The sequence below is a fragment of the Mesocricetus auratus genome, unplaced genomic scaffold (genome assembly GCF_017639785.1).
Source record: "Mesocricetus auratus isolate SY011 unplaced genomic scaffold, BCM_Maur_2.0 Super-Scaffold_100676, whole genome shotgun sequence".
In the NCBI taxonomy this organism is placed as follows: domain Eukaryota; kingdom Metazoa; phylum Chordata; class Mammalia; order Rodentia; family Cricetidae; genus Mesocricetus; species Mesocricetus auratus.
The window spans coordinates 151,708,049-151,728,224 of record NW_024429266.1 but is presented as its reverse complement, the minus strand read 5'-3'; the positions used below and the strand labels follow the sequence as shown (position 1 = coordinate 151,728,224).

Below are 20,176 nucleotides of genomic sequence, written 5' to 3'. Positions count from 1 at the left end.
ACTAGCCAGCTGGCGTCTCAGCAGTGCTGAGTCCTCCCTAAAGCAGCAGCAGCTTAATCTCTTTCCCATCGACCACGTCCATCTTGCCTGGAAGGAAGGATATAAGCGCCCTTCAACCCCATGCAAAGCAGGGGCTTCTGTGTGGGATGCAGCGGCTCAGCCTCCTCCACAGAACACAACACATCTTCAGAGGCTCTTGCAGCACTCTGGTGGGTGTGGCATGCAAAGTGAGTGACATGTGGGTGTGGGGTGTGACCCTGCAACATGAAGTGTGCAGGGTGCAGGGAGACGTGGTGTGAGGTATGTGGTTCACGGCACAGTGGCCACCCTGTCCAGTCCATGCCGCTGGGCTTGAGCAAACTGGCTGAATCTCTGTCTGACGGGAGCTCTGCTCAGTACCTCGCACGGGACAAGGACCACTAATGCTGGCTGAGAAGCCATGGAGTCTGTGTGTCTCTGTCACTGTCACCCTCACCTGGATCATGCCTGCCACCAGGTACAGCACCAGGAAGATCTTGCTACTTGTCACTGACTGGCCTTCCACCAGGCAGATGAGGTAGAAGAAAATCAGATGTCCTGGGACTACCAGAAAGAGCAGGACTCGAGCTGATACGGAGTTGATTTCTAGAAGGAATGGAATCAAGAAAATCACAAATCTACCTGCTTGCAGAGGCCATCTTGGCAAAGGAAGAGTCTCCAGTGAGGTCCCCAAGCTCCTTCCCTATAGATACCTATGGATGTGCCACACTCTGTTAAGTGGGAACTTGGTCCTGACCTCTCCTTCCTTCAAGAGGCTGACATTTGAGGGAACAGCTGCGAGTCATGTAGTTGGTCACACACAGAAGGAAGGCAAGAAATATGTTTTTTAAAAAAGCTTAGACTGCTGGGTGGTGGTGGCACACGCCTTTAATCCCAGCACTCGGGAGGCAGAGGCAGGCAGATCTCTGTGAGTTTGAGACCAGCCTGGTCTACAAGACAGCCTCCAAAGCCACAGAGAAACCCTGTCTCAAAAAACCAAAAAAAAAAAAAAAGCTTAGACTAGGAAGTGTCACAAGTGGGGACAGCTCCCAGGGTTCTAAAGGCCCCTGTGGGGAGGGGGGACAGGCTGTGGGGGAGATAGACTGTGGCAGGGGCAGCTGGGGAGGGTGACATACTCGCAGGGCTCCCTGGGTGGCTGCCCATACCTTGTTTGTCAGTACAACTGAAGCATCGTGAGCTCTGAGCTCTGGCTTTCTTCTGCTCTCAGTTTAAGGCTCTGTAATGAGTGGACTTCACCCCACCCGGACCCAACAACAAACGTGTGGACATTACAGCAAGTGTGAGGCTTTCTCAACCATCTCTGTCCCCATGAGAGTATCAGGAAAAGGCAGGGAAGTCACAAGTCAAACTCAGAAACTCCGAGAACAAATGAACTAAAACCAGTCAATGAACGGAAGCAATTTTGTTTGGGTGGCGTGGGTTGTTAGGGATAGAGTATAGGTCCGTGACACAGCATTTGCTGAGTGTGCTCAAGGCCCTAGGGTTCCATCCCCAGGGCCAGAAAAACCATTTTTGGGGGACAGAGGGAAAGGGTTTCATGCAGCCCAGGATGGCTTTGAACTTCTGATTCTCCTGCCTCCACCTCCTGAGTAATGTGTGCACCACCACATCCACTTTTACATAGAGCTGAGGATTGAATAGTCACCTGTGTTGCACTCCCAACCAATTCTGTGTGTGTGCACGAATATACGTGTGTGTGCCACATGTATGTGTGTGTGTGCGCGCGCGTGTGCATACGTGTGTGTGTGTGTGTGTGTGTGTGTGTGTGTGTGTGTGCTATCCTCAGGAGCCTGAAGCTCACCCATTTGGTGAGGCTTGCTGACAGCCTCAGGAACTCACCTAGCTCTGCTTCCCAGCACTGGGCACACACATGGGCACCACCATGCCTGCTCTTTGTTGTTGTTCCTGGTTTGTTGTTGTTTTCAAGACAGGGTTTCTCTGTGTTGCCCTGGCTTCCCTGAACTCGATCTGTAGACCAGGCTGGCCTCCAACTCACAGAGATCCTCCTGCCTCTGCCTCCTGAGTGCTGGGATTAAAGGCGTGTGCCACCACCACTTGGCTTTGTTTCTGTTTTTTTCATGTGGGTTCTGGGGACTGAACTCAGTCCTCACACTTGCGCAGCAAGCATTTTTTTCCTGACCCAGTCATCTCCTCAACCCCAACTCTTTCTTTTTTTAAAGGCATGTAAAGAAAGCCTAAAAGGGAAGACGCTGTGAAGTAGGTGAATACCCCAGAATGTGCAGTTTGTAGGGGTAGCATGCCATGTGGGGCAGCTAGACTCAACACTCAAGTAAATCTGTAGGAAAACCATGTGTGAGCAATAAGTATTAAGTAAAATGTGTGATGCATAAACGACACAGGCAAACAGGTTTCCAACTGTGGGTGGTGTTAGAAAAACAAGGGAGCATGTGCACATGGTCACCATTAAACTCGAGGTTGAGGTGACATTCATCATCCAAGTCCAGGAGTTCAAGGCCAGGCTGGGCAGCAGAGTGAGACCTCCCATTGCAAACATATAAACACACACACACACACACACACACACACACACGCACACACACCCAAACCAACAAGGGGTTGGGGAATGATTAAGGTCACATGGCCCCAGCAGACAGCATACCGACCTGAGGAGCAGAAAGTGAAGCATGGGTTAGGCCAGAATCTTTTCATCTGGACGGGGAGGACCCCAGGTGTGCTCCACATGTGCAGGAAGGTGGAGATTCGACTGGTCTGAATGGCCACCAGGTTGCCACCAACACCTGTGAGGAGAGAGGGTGTGGCATCTCCATCCTCTGGCTTTTTCCTATATATTGCTTTCTCCAAGATGGTGTCCGAGAATGACAAGGCATTTCTTATATTTTTGGTTGTGAGCCTAGCCTTTAACGGCTGAGCTATCCCTCCAGCCCGACAAGGCATTTCTTATCTCCTCTCTCCTTCCCACTCTGCCTTGCTGGGCACCCAGAGAGGGTGGCCCAGATCCTGTGAGCCATCACCCTGACAGCCAATCTCTAAGGCTAGTGAAGTTGAACAGGCAAAGCCCAAAACAACAAAACCCTGGATGGTCCTGTGGGTGTCGGAGGGGGATGGGTGGATGGGTGGGTGGGTGGATGGGGTCTTGAGTGTGCAGAAAACCATACCTAGAGGTGTGGCTGGATGACGCATGGGGGTGGGGTATCTTCAGGGAGACTCAAGAGGCTTGGGAAGGGTATAGAACATCGACAGGACCCAGGATGCCACCAGCACCCAGAAGACCAAGAGCATGTTCACACCCTGGAATTCTGAGATATCTTGCTGAGGCTGAGAGTCCTGTTCAGTCCCTACCCAGCCCAGGGATCCCAAGAGGAGCCACACCCAGAACTCACCACAAATGACGGGAGTCAGGACAGCCATGCCTTTAAACTGATGCTTAGAAATGGTTCTGCTTAAGATGAGGCCTCCGAAACTGGGGAAAGAGTGGGGCTGACGTCAGAGTGGCCCGGCCAACTGCCACTGGTAAACACCATCCCTTCCCCACACAGAGAGTGTGCTGCAATCCAGCTGTCTCCTCATATCACGTCTCCGTCTTTATTCCAAGTCTCAGCTGTTCCAGAAGGTCCTTTGGATGATGGCAACCCATTATGAAATAAGAGCCTTCCCAAGGCTGCAAGCAGCCCAGGTCCTCCTGGCGAGGCTCTGTCTGGGATGAGACACCAACACCCCTGTCAGAGACCCGGCTTCCACCAGAGTGGGAAAGGGTTTTCTACCTCTCAGACTTCGCAGAGACTTAGAGAAAGTAGATCAGTTTTTGTGAGTAGCCTTAGAACATCTTAGGGGTAAAGTGTTGTGGAATATTATTTTAAGATTCATTTATGCTGTGAGATATTTATTTAATGATGCTAAGATGTGCTGCATTCTTTTATGTTGTATTTGTTTAACTCTGTGAAGCTGTGTTACTTTGCCTGTCTAAAACACCTGGTGGTCTAAGAAAGAGCTGAATGGCCAAGAGCTAGGCAGAAAAGGATAGGTGGGGCCGACAGGCAGAGAGAATAGATAGAGTAAGAAGAGGAAGGAGTGAGAAAAGGAGGAGAGGACACCATGGGCCAGCCACCCAGCAATGGAGGAAGAAGTAAAGAAAGAAATACAGAAAAACCCAGAGGCAGAAGGTAGACGGGATCATTTAAGTTAAAAGCTGGCTAGAAACAAGCCAAGCTAAGGCTGGGCATTTATAAGTAAGAATAAATCTCTTTATGTATTTGGGAGCTAGGTGATGGGCCCCCAAAGACCAAAGAGTAACAATTAAAAAAAAACATAGAGTAAATGTAGCTGAACATAACCTCCTTTTCCTGAGATTTGGGTTAGAACAGGACAGAATGGACTGCAGTGGTCCCTGTCAACGTGTCCCACTAGAAAACACGGTGGGACCAACCCTACAACTCTCTAGGCCTCACCAGCAGCTATGCTGGGGTAGTGACCATGGGTGAGAACTGTTTCCTTGCAGCCAGGATAAGGGAACCTGAAGCTCACTGTGCTGGGTGACTTTTGTCAACTTGGCACAAACCTAGAAATATCTTGGAAGAAGGAATCTTAGTTGACAAAATGTCTCTATCAGATTGGTCTATAGGCAAGTATGTGGTGTATTTTCTTGATTGAAGACTGATACAGGAGGGCCTAGTCCACTGTGGGTGGTGCCACCCCTGGGCCGGTGATCTTGGGATATATAAGAAAGCAACATGAGTCTGGAGGATCTTTGTGAGTTCTAGGCCAGCCTGGTCTACAGAGTTCCAGGACAGCCAGAGCTAAATAGAGAAACCCTGTCTCAAAAAACAAACAAGAGAGAAAGAAAAAAAGGACGGGAAGAAAGAGAGAGAGAGAGAGAGAGAGAGAGAGAGAGAGAGAGAGAGAGAGAGAGAGAGAGAGAGAGAGAGAGAGAGAGAGAGAGAGAGAGAGAGAGAGAGAGAGAAATTTCTGCTTGGAGTTCCTGCCTTGACTTCCCTTCATGATGGGCTGTAAGCTGAAATAAATCCTTTCCTCCAAAGTTTCTTTTGGTCATGGTGTTTAATCACAGCAATAGTAGCCCTAAGACACCTGCATAGGAGTTTCAATAGTCAGTGTTCCATAGCACCGGGACAGGGCATAGAAGTTAAACTGCACTCAGTCTGCATTGTAAGACAGAGGTGAGCTCTAGGAGTCACAGTGGGATGTTATGGTTTGAAGTGATTTGTCTGTTTGTAATCTTGACAAGGGGTAGATAGATTGTCATGGCTATTTTTTTAAAGGTCTCACTATGTAGTTCTGTCCAGCCTTGAACTCATTATGTAGACCAGGCTTGGCCTCAGACTCACAGAGATCCACCTGCCCTGTGCCTCCAGAGTGCTGGGATTGAAGGTGTGTGGTACCTTGCCTGACCTGCAATGGTTAAGCTGACTGTTGGCTTGGCCAGATTAGAATCACTAGGTGATCAGGACTTGGTGTGTCTGTCAGGACATTCCCGAGACATTTGATTACAACGGGTCATCGGGGCTCTGCCTTGATGGATGGATCCCTTGATGGAGTAATAATCTTCTGACATTGTTGGGAGGTGGTGAAAGGCAGGAGGCTGGGCCTGGCTAGAAGGAGGAGGTCCCCAGGGATGTGAATCCCTGGAAGTTGCATCTTGGCCTGGCATCTTCCTGTGTCCTGGTCACCTCTGAAGTGGACAGCACTTCTCTGAGTTATGCTCCTGGGGCCACAGGGCACATGGTCAACCTATCTGCGCCCTCTGAAACAGTGAGACAAATAAACCTTCCCTCCCTGAAATTGCTTCCATCAGCCATTGCTCTCACTGAACGGAGGGTTCAGGGTCCACACAGCTCACCTGCTGATGACCATAGCCAGGATGATGGGGAACCACCCATACTTCAGGATCTTCATGATGGGCGGGTTCTGCTTGGCAATGAAGATCCACAGAGGGGAGACAGCCATGAAGCCGATGCAGACCAGGGGCGTTAGATACCACATGTCTGAGAGAAAGCAGACAGACAGCGTTCATATGCCACGGCTGGCACATGGGCTCCGATTGCGGCGTAGCCTTTCACAGTCCAGAGGCTAAGTTTGGGACTGAGGTACTTGCCATTTGGAGGGGCTGTCCTACCACACTTGCCAGACAGCAACTGTTAAGCAACTGGGAAAGCTCTCTGTCCTGCCCTGCCCCTTCACTTCTCAGATGTCCTGGCAATCAAGAACCCTGCCCAGCGTTTTAACAGAACTATGACAGGGTCTGAGCATGTGGCAGCCTTGCACGTGTTTGACAGTTCTCGGTTACCCTGCTCGGAGGTGCCAAAAAGGCCCAGAAGAGCCAAGAGGCAGCTTCCCAGACACGTAGCTGCAGGAGCAGAATCAGGAGGAAGCTCTCTCCTGGCTGAGATGCTCCATATTGTGGAGTGTGGATCAGGCTGGCCTGCTAGCTACTCATACCCCAGAGTCACCTCCGGCAATGAGGCTAGGATGCTGCTCACCCAGGGCCAATGCCCTCAAAGCGCCGCTCACCTCTGCTACCTTCCAGTGCCCTCAAAGCGCCACTCACCTCTGCTACCTTCCAGTGCCCTCAAAGCACCGCTCACCTCTGCTACCTTCCAGTGCCCTCAAAGCACCGCTCACCTCTGCCTTCCGATACCCTCAAAGCGCGGCTCACCTCTGCTACCTTCCAATGCCCTCAAAGCGCGGCTCACCTCTGCTACCTTCCAATGCCCTCAAAGCGCCACTCACCTCTGCTACCTTCCAGCCTCCCTGTCTGACTCCACTTCACACACGTGCACAGAACACTGACTTGCTCTAGCGTCATCTTTTCACCCTGTTCCTACCGTCCCGAGCAACCCTAATGCTAGGTGGCCACACATGGTCTGAGGCCCGCTCTCCTTCTCTGGGCGGTGTTGCTGGGAACAGTCCCTCTTCATTCTCCATAGCACACAACTGTGGTCCCTTCGTCTGCTGCAGGTGACAAAGTGCTTCATGGTGGCTATGGCCAGCTTCTACACCATCCCCAGGGCCGGAAGGCAGGCCCCACAAGCTCTGAGCAGGTCACTAACACTCAGGGACACAGTAGCCTGGGGAAGTGTCTCCTTACACATTTGGGAGGGTAGTCAGGTTTTTTGTAACTTCTGACAGGGAGCCATCTATGCATCCTGACTGCTTCTGGCAGCTGTGAGCTAACTCACTCCTCAGTCAGTGAAGACCTGTCTCCTGGGGCCATGCCCACTGTTTTCCTGAGCAGAGGCAGAGATGTGAGGGAAGGGGGCGGGGTAGTGCTCTAATTTGCTTTGCAAATCAAATGCAAATAACTAACTCCTATGTAAGTCTGGTTTAAATTCAGTCTGCCCTCCAAGTACAACTAGGTCTTCTTATCTGACTCCAAGGCTCCTCACTGTCACCTAACAGAGCTCAGTCCAGACTGGACAGAGGTGTCCCCAGCACAGTGGAGGCCTCACTGAGTGGTTTTGTCTGCATCCACTAATTATTTCTCCAATCTCTGAATCCTTCCCATGGGGCACTGAGCTGTGCCAGACATTTCCTCCAACAACTGTCACCACATGCTCACCACTCTCCACTGGTCTCATCCTGAAACACAGACGCACCCACCCCCAGAGCAGCCTTGGGCAGAAATTGACAGCCCCACATCTGTAGACCAGAGCTGTTCATCTCACTCCACACTGTTTCCAGGACCCTGGACTTGCTCAGAGACTCCAGGTGCCTCCCATCCCCCACCCCACCTCTTGCAGAGGAGGCTCGGGCTCCACAGCGCCCTCGCTCCTCTCTTTGGGGATGGTGTACCCGTTCCCACCAGGCTGGGGTGATCTGCATAGGCCCCTCCTTGGCGCCTTCCTTACCTCTGTGCCTGTAGAAGAAGCTGCTTATCAGGGCGAGGATGGATAGTGTGATCAGGTCTCCCAGGCTGGCTGCGATGGGCGTGGCGATGTTATCAGGGTTGACCCCAAACTTGCGAGCACCAACCACTATGCAGGTCATTAGAATTCCTGCAGCGGAAGGAGGGGCCCAGGGAGCAGTTGGTGGTGAGATGGCTTAGAGGCCCCTTGAAGGGTCAAGTAGGCAGTCAGAAAACTCAATAAATAGTTGTATCTATCAAAGTCTGGACGCTCAGCAGGCTGTCCACCTGGCTGAGACCTGTAAGGGTGGCCTGGAGACCCTGAAGACACACCTGAGCAGGTCCCTGGCCTCTCAAACCACAGCAATCAGCCTCTGCTGCATGGAGGGCTGCTCCAAGGACGTTCTAAGCAACAGGAGCCTGAGGGGCAGGGGGACCTAAGTCTCCAGTGCCTGGGGACCTAAGTCTCCAGTGCCTGCTGGGTCCTCTGATCAACTGATATGTGAGACATTTATTAGGTTCAAGCACCAATGGAGAATGCAGAGGGAGAGCAGTTGGAGACTCAGTCAAATATCAGAGATATCCTGGGGGTCCCTTATCTCAGGAGCTCAGCTATGCTGTCCCTGGGCACTAGGGTGGAACATGTGACCCAAAAGTGCAGATAATGATGGGCTTCATGGCTTGTCTGGGAGATGAGAGAGGCCCATTTCAGGACCCAGCTCCAGGACCCTCTGCTCTGTCTGAGGGCCCCGCCCTGTAGTCTTGTAAGCTCCATTGTTCCTAGCTGGGGCTTAGCCTATCAGCAGGCTCCCCCCACCCCAGTTCTTCAAAACATTCTGTCTCTTGGCTGTTAGAATTTAATACTGCTTAGAATGCTGTGACCCTAAAAATAATTACAGCAAAGCCCTGCGCTCAATCCCTAGCATCACAAATGAATGGTATTAAAAATAAACATGTCTACATTCACTCTCCAGGCTGTCCTAATGCTGCCACCACCTGCCACATTGTGCCCTTTGTGTGACCAAACCAGAGCCCAGATTCTTCCTTCCAAACTCCAGCAAGTGGACCCAAATTTACACAGTTGGTCCCACTGAAGCCCCCTAAAGGATGCAACGCTGGTTGGGAATGCTTATTAAAAACCATTATGTAGGCCGGGCGGTGGTGGCGCACGCCTTTAATCCCAGCACTCGGGAGGCAGAGGCAGGCGTATCTCTGTGAGTTTGAGGCCGGGCTGGACCGACAGCCTCCAAAACAATACAGAGAAACCCTTATGTAGTCACCCTCTTGACATATTTAGAGCCCAACAAACTAGATGAAGAAAGTTGCCATGCTCAGGGACCTGACCTCAGCAAGGAGTGATAAACTGAAGTATGTCAAGGCTGAGGCAAGGACAACAAAGCTCCCTCAGGCATGCACACCTTCTTTACACACACACACATACACTCATGTGTGCACACACACAGCACACCTTGCAACAGAGCTGCCTAAGGCATGCACACACTTTGCTTACATGTGCCTGTGCATGCATGGACCTGTGCATGCATGCACACGCGCGCGCACACACACACACACATACACTCATACACACATATGCACATACATACTCATACACACATATACACATATGCACACACACATAAACAGACACTCATACACACAAATGCACACACACAGACACAGACCCTTTGAGAGGACACCTGGCAGACTGAGGATCTAGCAAGCCCCCCCCCCACCTGCAGACGCCTGAAGTTCCACACCAGCGCCACAGCAGCCTGATGGCTCAGCTCTCTGGGAATCTTAACAGAAGAGCAGAGAAAGCAGGCCTGAGGCCGGGGGATACATGGGCATGGCTCACCTAGGGCCAAGGCAGCAAGAAAGGCAGTGATGACGCTGCTCGTGCACAGCAGTGCCACTTTAGCCCAATCCAACTCCTCTCGGGACACTGCGCCCAGCATCAGGGAGGCCACTGCGGCCAGGAGCCCCACGACAGTGGCCTGCACCTGCCAAGACAGAAATCAGACCCATGAGAAGGGTCCCTGACCACTGCCACCCTCCCTGTCCTTCTGACTCCTAGTCACCTCAAGGATCAAACAAGGCCCTCATAACTACTGTATTCCCTTCACCCTGAGCCGTGCTGGTCTCCTCCTCAGCACTTCCCTCCAAGGTGACTCCATGGAGAGCTGCCCTGTCTACCTCTGTCCCATGTGAGATGCCACCTGCAAGTGGAGAACAGGGTCTCAGAGGGACATCTGCCTCTGGCTCAGAGCGCCATGATGGCTGGCCCAGGTGCACACTCTGCAACCCGGAGAGTAGCACTGACTGGCCTCACTCCCAGCCTCAGGCTCGCAGCAATATCACACATGCCTGCCTCACATCCCAGCTGTCCTGGCCCCAGCCCACGTTTGCATTACAGCCTCATCTCTGCCTCTGGAACATGAGGCTCCGGACCACTGCGTCCCTCACCATCTACAGCCCAGGTCCAAGCCAGCATCAGGACCCTAATTCAAAATGTCTGTATGGAATGGTGCCCAATACCAAAGGGTGAAGGGACACAGGCAGAGCCCTATAATGCCTACGGACAAGAAAAGCAAAGGTGTCTGTGTGTGTGTGTGTGTGTGTGTGTGTGTGTGTGTGTGTGTGTGTATGTATTTTGCATGTGGCAGGTGAGGGGCACACGTATATGAGTCAGAGGATAACTTGTAGGAGTTGGTCCTTCCCTTCTCCATGTGGGTCCCAGGGATTGAACTCAGGTCATCAGTCTTGGCAGCAAGTGCCCTTACCAGCTGAGTCATCTTTTTGAGACATGGACCTAGGGCTGTTTCCACATGAGTCTGGCTGGCAGCGAGCTCTAGGGATCTTCCTGTCTCTGCCTCCCCAGAGCTGAGACATAAAGAGCACAGCGCCACACTCAGCTTTTTACACCAGTTCTGGAGATGGAACTCAGGTTTGATGCTTGTGCAGTAAGCACACAACAAGTAACCCAAATTAACCAGTGTGACCCCAACCAGAGCCCCCATCACCAGTGTGATCCCAACCAGAGTGTGATCCCAACCAGAGTCCCATCACTAGTGTGATCCCAACCAGAGCCCCAATCACCAGTGTGATCCCAACCAGAGTCCCATCACCAGTGTGATCCCAACCAGAGTGTGATCCCAACCAGAGCCCCAATCACCAGTGTGATCCCAACCAGAGCCCCCATCACCAGTGTGATCCCAACCAGAGTGTGATCCCAACCAGAGTCCCATCACCAGTGTGATCCCAACCAGAGTGTGATCCCAACCAGAGTCCCATCACTAGTGTGATCCCAACCAGAGCCCCAATCACCAGTGTGATCCCAACCAGAGTCCCATCACCAGTGTGATCCCAACCAGAGTGTGATCCCAACCAGAGCCCCAATCACCAGTGTGATCCCAACCAGAGTGTGATCCCAACCAGAGTGTGATCCCAACCAGAGCCCCATCACCAGTGTGATCCCAACCAGAGTCCCATCACCAGTGTGATCCCAACCAGAGTGTGATCCCAACCAGAGTGTGATCCCAACCAGAGCCCCATCACCAGTGTGATCCCAACCAGAGCCCCATCACCAGTGTGATCCCAACCAGAGTCCCATCACCAGTGTGATCCCAACCAGAGTGTGATCCCAACCAGAGTGTGATCCCAACCAGAGCCCCATCACCAGTGTGATCCCAACCAGAGTCCCATCACCAGTGTGATCCCAACCAGAGTGTGATCCCAACCAGAGCCTCCATCACCAGTGTGATCCCAACCAGAGTGTGATCCCAACCAGGGCCCCATCACCAGTGTGATCCCAACCAGAGTCCCCATCAACAATGTCATCCCAACCAGAGTGTGATCCCAACCAGAGTGTGATCCCAACCAGAGTCCCATCACCAGTGAGATCCCAACCAGAGCCCCCACAAGATTTCCTTTGGTGCCTGATGAGTAAGCACAAGCACAGAGCCAAGACAGTTTAGTGGAATTAAACTGGGGGAATTGCTGGTACATGTCAGATACATTGTAAAGTATGAATCGAAATGTACCACAAAGCTGGAGAGACAAAAACCATGCAGCACTGCCCAAAAGAGACACAGGGAGTCACAGGACAGAGGGGAACCCAGAAAAAATACACAGAGCCACAGGACAGAAGGGAACCCAGAAGGAGACACAGGGAGTCGCAGGACAGAGGGAACCCAGAAGGAGACACAGGAAAGTGTTCTGTAAGTGAAGGGGGAGCAAACAGGAGGTGAAGAGGGGGCAGAGAGGGGACGAAGACGGGATATCCCGGATGCAGGACTTCAGCAGGTGACTACTAAATAACCAGGGCAAGGCAAACCGAGTCACTATGGCCAGGAGAAAGGAGGACTCCCCCACCCCACTTCACACCCTTAAACACTGACCCCAAGGTGTGAGATAAAGGGATATTTGATAGTCGAAGAGTTTTACAGCCTGGCATGGTTTGTGGTAACTGTTCCCACAATTAGAGCCATCAAGATCATCTGACTATCATACACGGGGACCTAGCAAAAACCAAATAAATGTTTAAAACTATCTCTGACCAGGAAAGGCTTTCTTTTAAAGATACAACATAAAATCCATAAAGAAAAACACAAAGCAGGACTTGGTAACACACGTCTACAATACCTGCTACTCTGGAGGCTGAGGTAAGGCCACAGGCCAAGGTCTGCCTAGGCCACACAGTGAGTTCAAAGCCAGCCTGGGCAACTAGGCAAGCCCTAGTGTCAAACATAGAGCAAATAAAAGCAGGCAGGAATAGAGCCAGGTAGTAGAGCACTCACCTAGATGCATGTAGTTCAAAAGTCATTGCTGACAAAAGCATCTATATATAGTATGTTACATGTCATATATGATAAAGACACCATGGAGTCACGGGGAAGATGATTGACTCCCCTAGTTTTCAGGAAGATTCTAAGTAGATTATGATATGAAGCATGTCACTGGGTGTTGGTGTTCCTCTTAGTGTCTGGCAATGAGGATATAGCCCCAGCACCTGGCATGGCTCACATACGGTTAGTGAATGAGTGAATACCTGGAGGCCTGTTCTTTATCCTTCAGGACTTGTGCCGTTAGCATGGATTCAGAATGTCCTCAGAGGCCCATGCTTGAAGTCTGGTCTTCAGTTATAGGAAGGTGTATGGATCATTAAGACGCAGTTTCCTAGGAGATCTCAGGTCACTGGAAGAATGCCCTCAAGGGGATTGTGAGGCCCCAGCCCCTCCATTCTAATTTGCTTCCTGGATGTCAAGAGATAGCTTTGCTCCATCATACACTGCCATGAACCCAATAGCAACAGGAATCAAGGACACAGTGAGCCAAGACACACCTTCCGTCCACACAAGCAAACTGTCTCAGGCACTCTGTCGCGGTGACGGAAAACAGACTCACTAGTGACACGGCCACTGAAAAGGTGGTAACCGTGAAACATACTGACAGGTAGGTCCTGGGAAGCTGGTTCTCGTTCACTGATGGTGCCAACAACTGGAAAGGGAGTTGGGGGTGGGCTGGGGACCGAGCATCTTTTCCAGAGAAGCATTTGCGTACGTGAACAGAGTTGGGGTAACAGTATTGTAGACAGGAGTGGCTGGTGGTTCACACACTTCTCTAGCCATACGGCTCATTGCAGGATGAGATGTGCAGGAAAGAACTCCGTGTCCGTAAGCCAGAGTTCTCCGTGAGTGGGTCTGAAGGGTTCTTTCTATCCCAAGGTAACGGAGGAGTCACCCACATACTACTGCAGGTACCAGGTACTCAATATGGCTATTTTGTGGGATGTCTTTTTTTTCCCAGAGAAAAATCTAAGCTTAAAACTGTCTGGAAGGCCACGTGGTTCAGTGATGGAGAGCTGGTCCAGTTCATGTGAGACGCTGGGTTCCAGTTCCAGCTTATCGGGCTGACAGACAGACGGTAAGTCTTAACATAAAGAAGAAGGTAGCCATGCCGCTATCACTTAGTAAAGACTAGGGAGAATGAGGCTATGGCTCCTGAGACAGAGCCAGGGGCTGAGGGGCTGGCATGGGGTGCTCAGTGGCTGCCCTCAGTCTCACTGGGGAGTCCATGAGAAGTGTTACAACTTCACACCGAGGGGATGCAGAGACAATTGAGAGCAGTTAACAGCAATTGTACTATAGCAGAGGACCCGGGTTCGATTCCCAGCAACCCTCATGGTGTTCACTATTGCCTGAGATCCAGCTCCAGGGGATCTGATACCCTCTTCCGACCTCTATGGGTACCAGGCACAAACATAGCATGCACACTACATGCAGACAAAATACCTATGTACATAAAATTTAAAATAAAAAATTCATGCTGAGAACAAATGACTATTTAGTGTTCAACCCTATCCAAGACATGGACACCGACCTCCCCAGGGCTCAGGAAATGTCACAGAAGAGGTGGCAGAAAGAACATCAAAACAGCAGGGCAGGACAAGACTGCGAGCTGCCACCTACTGGGCTGACATGGCCGTCCCACTCATGCGCCTGCTGGCCAGGATCAAGCCAGCAGGATCAGCCAGTGTGCACCGCCTGGACCCAGCGGGTTACCACGGAAAGGGGGAGGACAAGGTGGGAAAGGATGTGTGGGCGCTGTTCAGGAAGGCCGGGGAGGAGATGGAGTGCATCTGACCAAGTGACCAAGGCACACAGAAAGTGTTAAATAATTTTAAAATTTCACCCCTGGTTTCACATTTAAATGACAGAACATGTTGAAGAAGTTTTTTTTTTTAAAGTCCAACTTTGAACTTTACCTGATGACTTGTGACTCAAAGTTAAGCCCTTTGAAAATGGAGGAAGCAAATCACATGTAAGCTGCATTTGAGGCAGCATGTCATGTGGTGGGATGTCTGTACACTGTGTGAAGGTGTATTGCTGTGATTAGGGTAATAAAAACTGAATGGCCAATAGCCAGGCAGGAGGTATAGGCAGGATCTCAGGGAGAGAAAGGAGGAGGAGGAATCTAGGTGTGTGGGAGATGCCAGGAAACAGAGAGAGGACGTGCAAGATGGAAGAGGTAACGCCACACGATAGAACATAGATTAATATAAATGGGTTAATCCCGGCACTCAGGAGGCAGAGACAGGCGGATCTCTGTGAGTTCGAGGCCAGCCTGGTCTACAGAGGGAGTGTCAGGACAGCTTCCAAAACAATACAGAGAAACCCTGTCTGGAAAAATCGAGAAAAAAAAAAGAAAGTTGTAAGAGCTAGTTAGGAGCAAGCCTAAACTATAGGCTGAGGCTTCATAACAAGAAGTCTCATGTCATTATTTGTGCCTGAAGAAACAGGCTGCCTGAAGAAAATTCCAACTACAATGTAGGTCTAGCCAGGCTCAGGAAGGCTTCATAAGACCTTCAGTGCTCTGTGCAGAAGGTTCTAGAAAGGCCTGAGCCACATGCCCAGTGCTGGGCATTTGTAACCCTCACCTGACCCCTTGCTATGGATCTGAATGCTGCTTTAATCTCTCAGCTACTCAGCCACAGGCTTGGTTCAGGCCTGTAAGACTCAGCTCAGGTATAGAAGGCAAGGGAGGTCAAGACAGGCCTGGACTGGGACAGTGGGGTAGGAGGCACATCCCCTGTAACCAAGAGGGAGAGGGCTGGATGGTGACACACACACACACACACACACACACACACACACACACACACACACACACACTCTCACGCACACACTCACACACACACTCAAGAGATTTGGCTGGATGGCTACATACACACACACACACACACTCACACTCAAGAGGGACAGGGCTGGGGGCTTCGTTAGTGGTTTTGTTGACTTGACACAAGCTAAAGTCAAATGGCAAAGAAACTGTGGTGGCATGAATAAGAATGGCCCAACGGGCTCATATGTTTGAATGCTTTGATAGGATTAGAAGGATTAGGAGGTGTGGCCTTGTTGGAGGAGGTGTGCCACTGGGGGTGGTGGGTTCTGAGGCTTTAAAAGCCCACAGCAGGTCCAGTTCTTTCTCTCCCTACCCAAGGATGAGGATGTAGTTCTCAGCTACTTCTCCAGCACCATGTCTTCCAGTGTACTGCCGTACTTCCTGCTGTAATGATAATGGGCTAAGCCTCTGGAACTATTAACAGTAGGGTGGGCAGCAAATGCACTGCATCCAAAAGGGGGAGTGCTGAAGGGTGGTACACACACTCTCTCTGAGGAGGAGGGGTGCAGGCCCCCACCCCCCGTTAAATACTCTCTTTCGCAAGAGTTGCCTTAGTCGTGGTGACTTTACAGTGACTAAAGCAGTACCTTCAGCTGAGGAAACGCCTCGTCCTTCAGAATGGCAAGTCTGTGGGGGCATTTTCTTAATTAATGATTGATGTGGGAGCGACCAGCCCATTATGGGTCCTGGATTGTATAAGAAAATCAGGTTGGGCAAGCCAGTAAGCAGCACTCTTCCATGATCTCTGCTTCCGTTCCTGCCTCCAGACTCCTGCCTTGACTTCCCTCAGGGATGGACTATAAACTGTAAGATGAAAGAAACCCTGTCTTCCTCAAGTTACTTTTGGTCGTAGCCTTTTATCATAGCAACAGAAACCTGACTAAGACAGAAGGGGTAGCAGGCAGTATCCGTCCCGCACAGAGGGCCAGTCTGGTGCCTTCAGCAGAGCCGAGTGCGAGGAGGGGAGATGAGGCCAGTTCTAACTTGCTGTTTGGGGGATGCCTCTGGGAGAGGCAGGGTTCTGACCTAGATGACAGGAAGAACAGGTGCCACTAATGGACAAGGACACACAGCTGACAGGTGATGAGAGTCTGACATTCCTTGTGCTACCAGGGGCTGCCTCTACCCAGCAAAGCTCGGAGACCGTGGACCACAGTCCTACAGAGCCAGCTCTGTGCCCAGCCTTCCTGCTTGCCTGAGCCTGTCCTGCCTTCATCTGTTCCTGCCTGGGTGCCCTGGCTTCAGTTTACTGTGAAAGGGGTCTGGGTAGAACTGAACCCACAGAGGAGAAGGAGGTTCAGTGTGAGGGGAGCATGGAGGCCTCTTGCAAAGGCTGAGAGAGGACAGGTTAGGCTGCAAGAACAAGGCTTATGGGGAGAATTTCCAGGTAGGAAGGACCCATCAGGTCCCAGAAAGATTAAGTCACTGGGAGAATGAGAACTTGGGGTGTGTCCATCCTGGGAACACCAGCGACACAGGGAAACACGGTGATGGCCTAAAAGTGGGAAGAAAGCCCCTAGGAAATGCAGGGCATGGTAAGTGATGAGCACGTCAGACCCCCAAGGATGTGGCTTAGAAGGCAGGTGGTGCGGACGCTGCAGGGGCCATGGACTTGAAGGCATCTCAGGCAGGTATGGTGGTTCCTCGTGATGACCTTCCCCGTGCCACAGATATGGCCTAGTGGGCAGATGGATGGACACACACACACCTGTCCTCCAGGTTCGGTCCAGTGTAGAGACAAGACTCACAGGCCTCCCCATCCTACCCAGAAAGGGGCGGTTGCAGACCCGCGGGGGAAGGGGAAGGCGCGGCACGATGGATGCTCCAGCACTCACCTGAACCACAGCGAGGTTGCTGCTGATGATCTTGTACCTCTCCTGGCAGTCATCCATTTGCCCGGTGTTGGCCTAGCACAGAGATAAAGGCAGCGTCAGGCAGCAGGGCCGGAGAAGCCAGTCCTTCCGGGAATAGCCGCCCCCCCCTCAGGAAACAAATCGGAACACAGAACAGATTATGCTGCTCAGCTTCGTAGACAGTGACCTGCCCCCACTCAGCATTCATTCTCTTTAATTATGTGTATGTTTGTCTGTGTGAGAATATGGGCACCTGTGAGTGCAGGTGTCCAAGGAGTCCAGAAGAGGGTGTCAGAGTCCCTGGAGTTAGAGTTACAGGCAGTTGTGAGCTGCCCAATATGGGCGCTGGGAGCCAAACCTGGATCTCTGCAAGAACAGTGAGCCGGCTCTCCTAACTGCTGAGTCAGCTCTCCTGACACACGTACACCCACCCGCCTTTTGTGAATTGACCTGGACTCTTTTTTTTCCTCCCCAGGTTTTGTTTATTTTAATTTTCTGTATACGGCTGTTTTGCCTGTGTTAATGGCTATACACCATGTATGTGCAGTACCTGTGAAGGCCAGAAGAGGGTGTCAGATTCCCTGGGACTTGATACAAATGGTTATGAGTTTCCCTGTGGATGCCAGAAATCAAACCCAGGTCCCTGTGAAAGAACACCAAGCCATCTCTTCGGCTGCTCTGGCCTCGTTTGTGGAGAAACAGCACTAAATATAGTTGGAGTTGCTGGCATCCCACAGTGAACAACGGACACTGCGGCCTCTTCCTGGCCCTTATTCGTCAGCTTCAGAACTCTTTTCTCAGGACCTTGGGTACAATCTACTTCCTCTGGATACTGCCCTTTTCACATGCAGGATGCCAAATGGCCATTGCAGAGAGGGAAAAACCTTCTGTATAACAGGAGGGAAAGAGAACCACCCCAGAGACGCCTGGGATAGGCAAGAAGAATTGGCCAAGGCAGAGCCTTTGTTGTCTACAGAGCCAAGTGCAGTCAGCCATAATGACAGGGGACAGGAGGTGTCTGATCCACAGAGGTAGTTAATGGGCAGCTGAGACCCACTCCTTGTTCCCTCCCCAGAATCCTCCCTGGAGCCTGTTCTGCCTTCTGAAGCGTTCAGGTGTAAGTGCGAGGGGGTGTGGCCTAGGGCCCAGGCGGCAGCATGCAGACTCTGGGGCACAGGGACACAGAAAGTCAACTGACACGGAGGCTGAGGGAGAGATGAAGGCTCTAAGGCACTGTGCTGGTCCCTCAACAGCTCAGGGTAGCCATGGAAAACAGTACAAAAAGCACGGAGGAGAGACAGGAACAGCCTGTGAGATGCCAAAGCAGAATAACACCTGTGTGGGTGGGGCCGGAGTCTCCACCCACACACCAGGGAGAGAGACCAAAAGAAGGGAACATCCTGTTCCCTTACTGCAGGTAACCCAAGACATCCAGCTGTCCCTTACGGATGTAGAGAGACGAGACGCCAGCGTCATCTCCAGGTTTCCCTTCAGACCCACCAGGGGCGGCACCAACGTCAGCAGGTCTTTAACCTCCTGGAACACTGGCCAGTGCTGGAAGAGAAAGAATAAGGAGATGAGGCCAAACTGCTGGCACAGCCCTGCAGATGTCCACGGAGAACCTCGTCAATGACCTTGACCCCCGCGAATGAACCTGTGTGAGACCCAGAAATGCCCTAAATGCTTTTATTTTGTTTTTTTGAGACAGGGCCTGTCTACATGGTCCCAGGTATGCTGGAACTCGCTATGTAGACTAGGCTGGCTTTGAACTCATAGAGATGTACCTGCCTCTGCCTTCTGAATGCTGGGATTAAAAATGTGGGCCACCCCATGCCCAGCCTAAATGGTTTCAAATGAGACACCAAACAAGACATTTTAAATACCATTAATCAAATCAGCAGCAGTGGCCTCCAGCAAGCCCCCTCCTGCTGGGAAAGCGGCAGAGCTAGAGTAGAGGTCAGAGGTCCAGCCTGGCCCAGCCCGAAAAATGTGCTGTTTACTGTGACATGGGGATTATGTGGGCAACAACAGTTTTGTAGAAACTGGAATGTCACCAGTTCAGGTTTATCTCTCTGAGTTTGAGAGGCATGGAAACACTACAGAGCTAGCTGGCGGACCACTTTGTCAGGGTCTCTCGGTCACCACGCTGCTGGGCTCTGTGCTTTCCAAAACAGAGAAGTCCATTTGACGGATCTCCTCCAAACCTAAAAACAGTAAAAACTGAAAAGGCAGAATAGCAGGGATGTTTCAAGAAAGTCCGGAAAAAGAGGAGGTATCTGTGGTGATGGAACCCTCCCCCCAAATACCCACAGATCTGACTTCCCCAATACCCACAGTATGACCTCAATGGAATAAGATTGTAAGGTTGTAGGGCTCTGGGTTCTAGGGCTGGAGATAAATCCTCCTTCTCTGCAGGGGACAGGAGGCCTGGGCTCTAGCCCTCATTTCCCCAGGTAAGAGCAGTTAAAGGAGCACGAACACATCACCTTTGGGGAGAGCAGGGGTCACCCCCAGGCAGCAGTTCTTGGAGGCATGGAGGAAAAGGACCAGACAGAGACTCTACATTTGACTCTTATCCCCGTGTTTCTTGACTGTGTAGGAGCAAAATGTGGTCTCAGTGTACATAGCTTTTTAGTACCAAGTCTCAACATTTTACTGTGTTCACAATTTTTATTCCCTCTAGGAAATGTTTTTGCATTTGACCAAATGAACCCATTTGTTCAGATCTTTTATGATAATGATATTAGCCCTTAAAGAATACGAGCTTTTT

The 20,176-nt window shown here is 51.3% G+C and overlaps 1 protein-coding gene across 3 annotated transcripts in view; it reads right to left on the bottom strand.

Annotated features, from left to right (window-relative positions):
* Positions 1-20,176, bottom strand: part of Slc41a3 (solute carrier family 41 member 3) — a 44,612-nt gene that overhangs the window by 1,639 nt on the left and 22,797 nt on the right. For all 3 annotated transcript variants that reach the window (XM_005071157.4, XM_040738334.1, XM_021227795.2), the window contains 8 exons: positions 18,853-18,960; positions 17,389-17,460; positions 9,732-9,876; positions 7,881-8,027; positions 5,873-6,017; positions 3,402-3,481; positions 2,664-2,798; positions 476-624 (listed from right to left, as the gene is read on the bottom strand). In XM_005071157.4, coding sequence (XP_005071214.1) covers positions 476-624; positions 2,664-2,798; positions 3,402-3,481; positions 5,873-6,017; positions 7,881-8,027; positions 9,732-9,876; positions 17,389-17,460; positions 18,853-18,960 — 981 coding nt within the window. The remainder of the gene's footprint in view (positions 1-475; positions 625-2,663; positions 2,799-3,401; positions 3,482-5,872; positions 6,018-7,880; positions 8,028-9,731; positions 9,877-17,388; positions 17,461-18,852; positions 18,961-20,176) is intronic.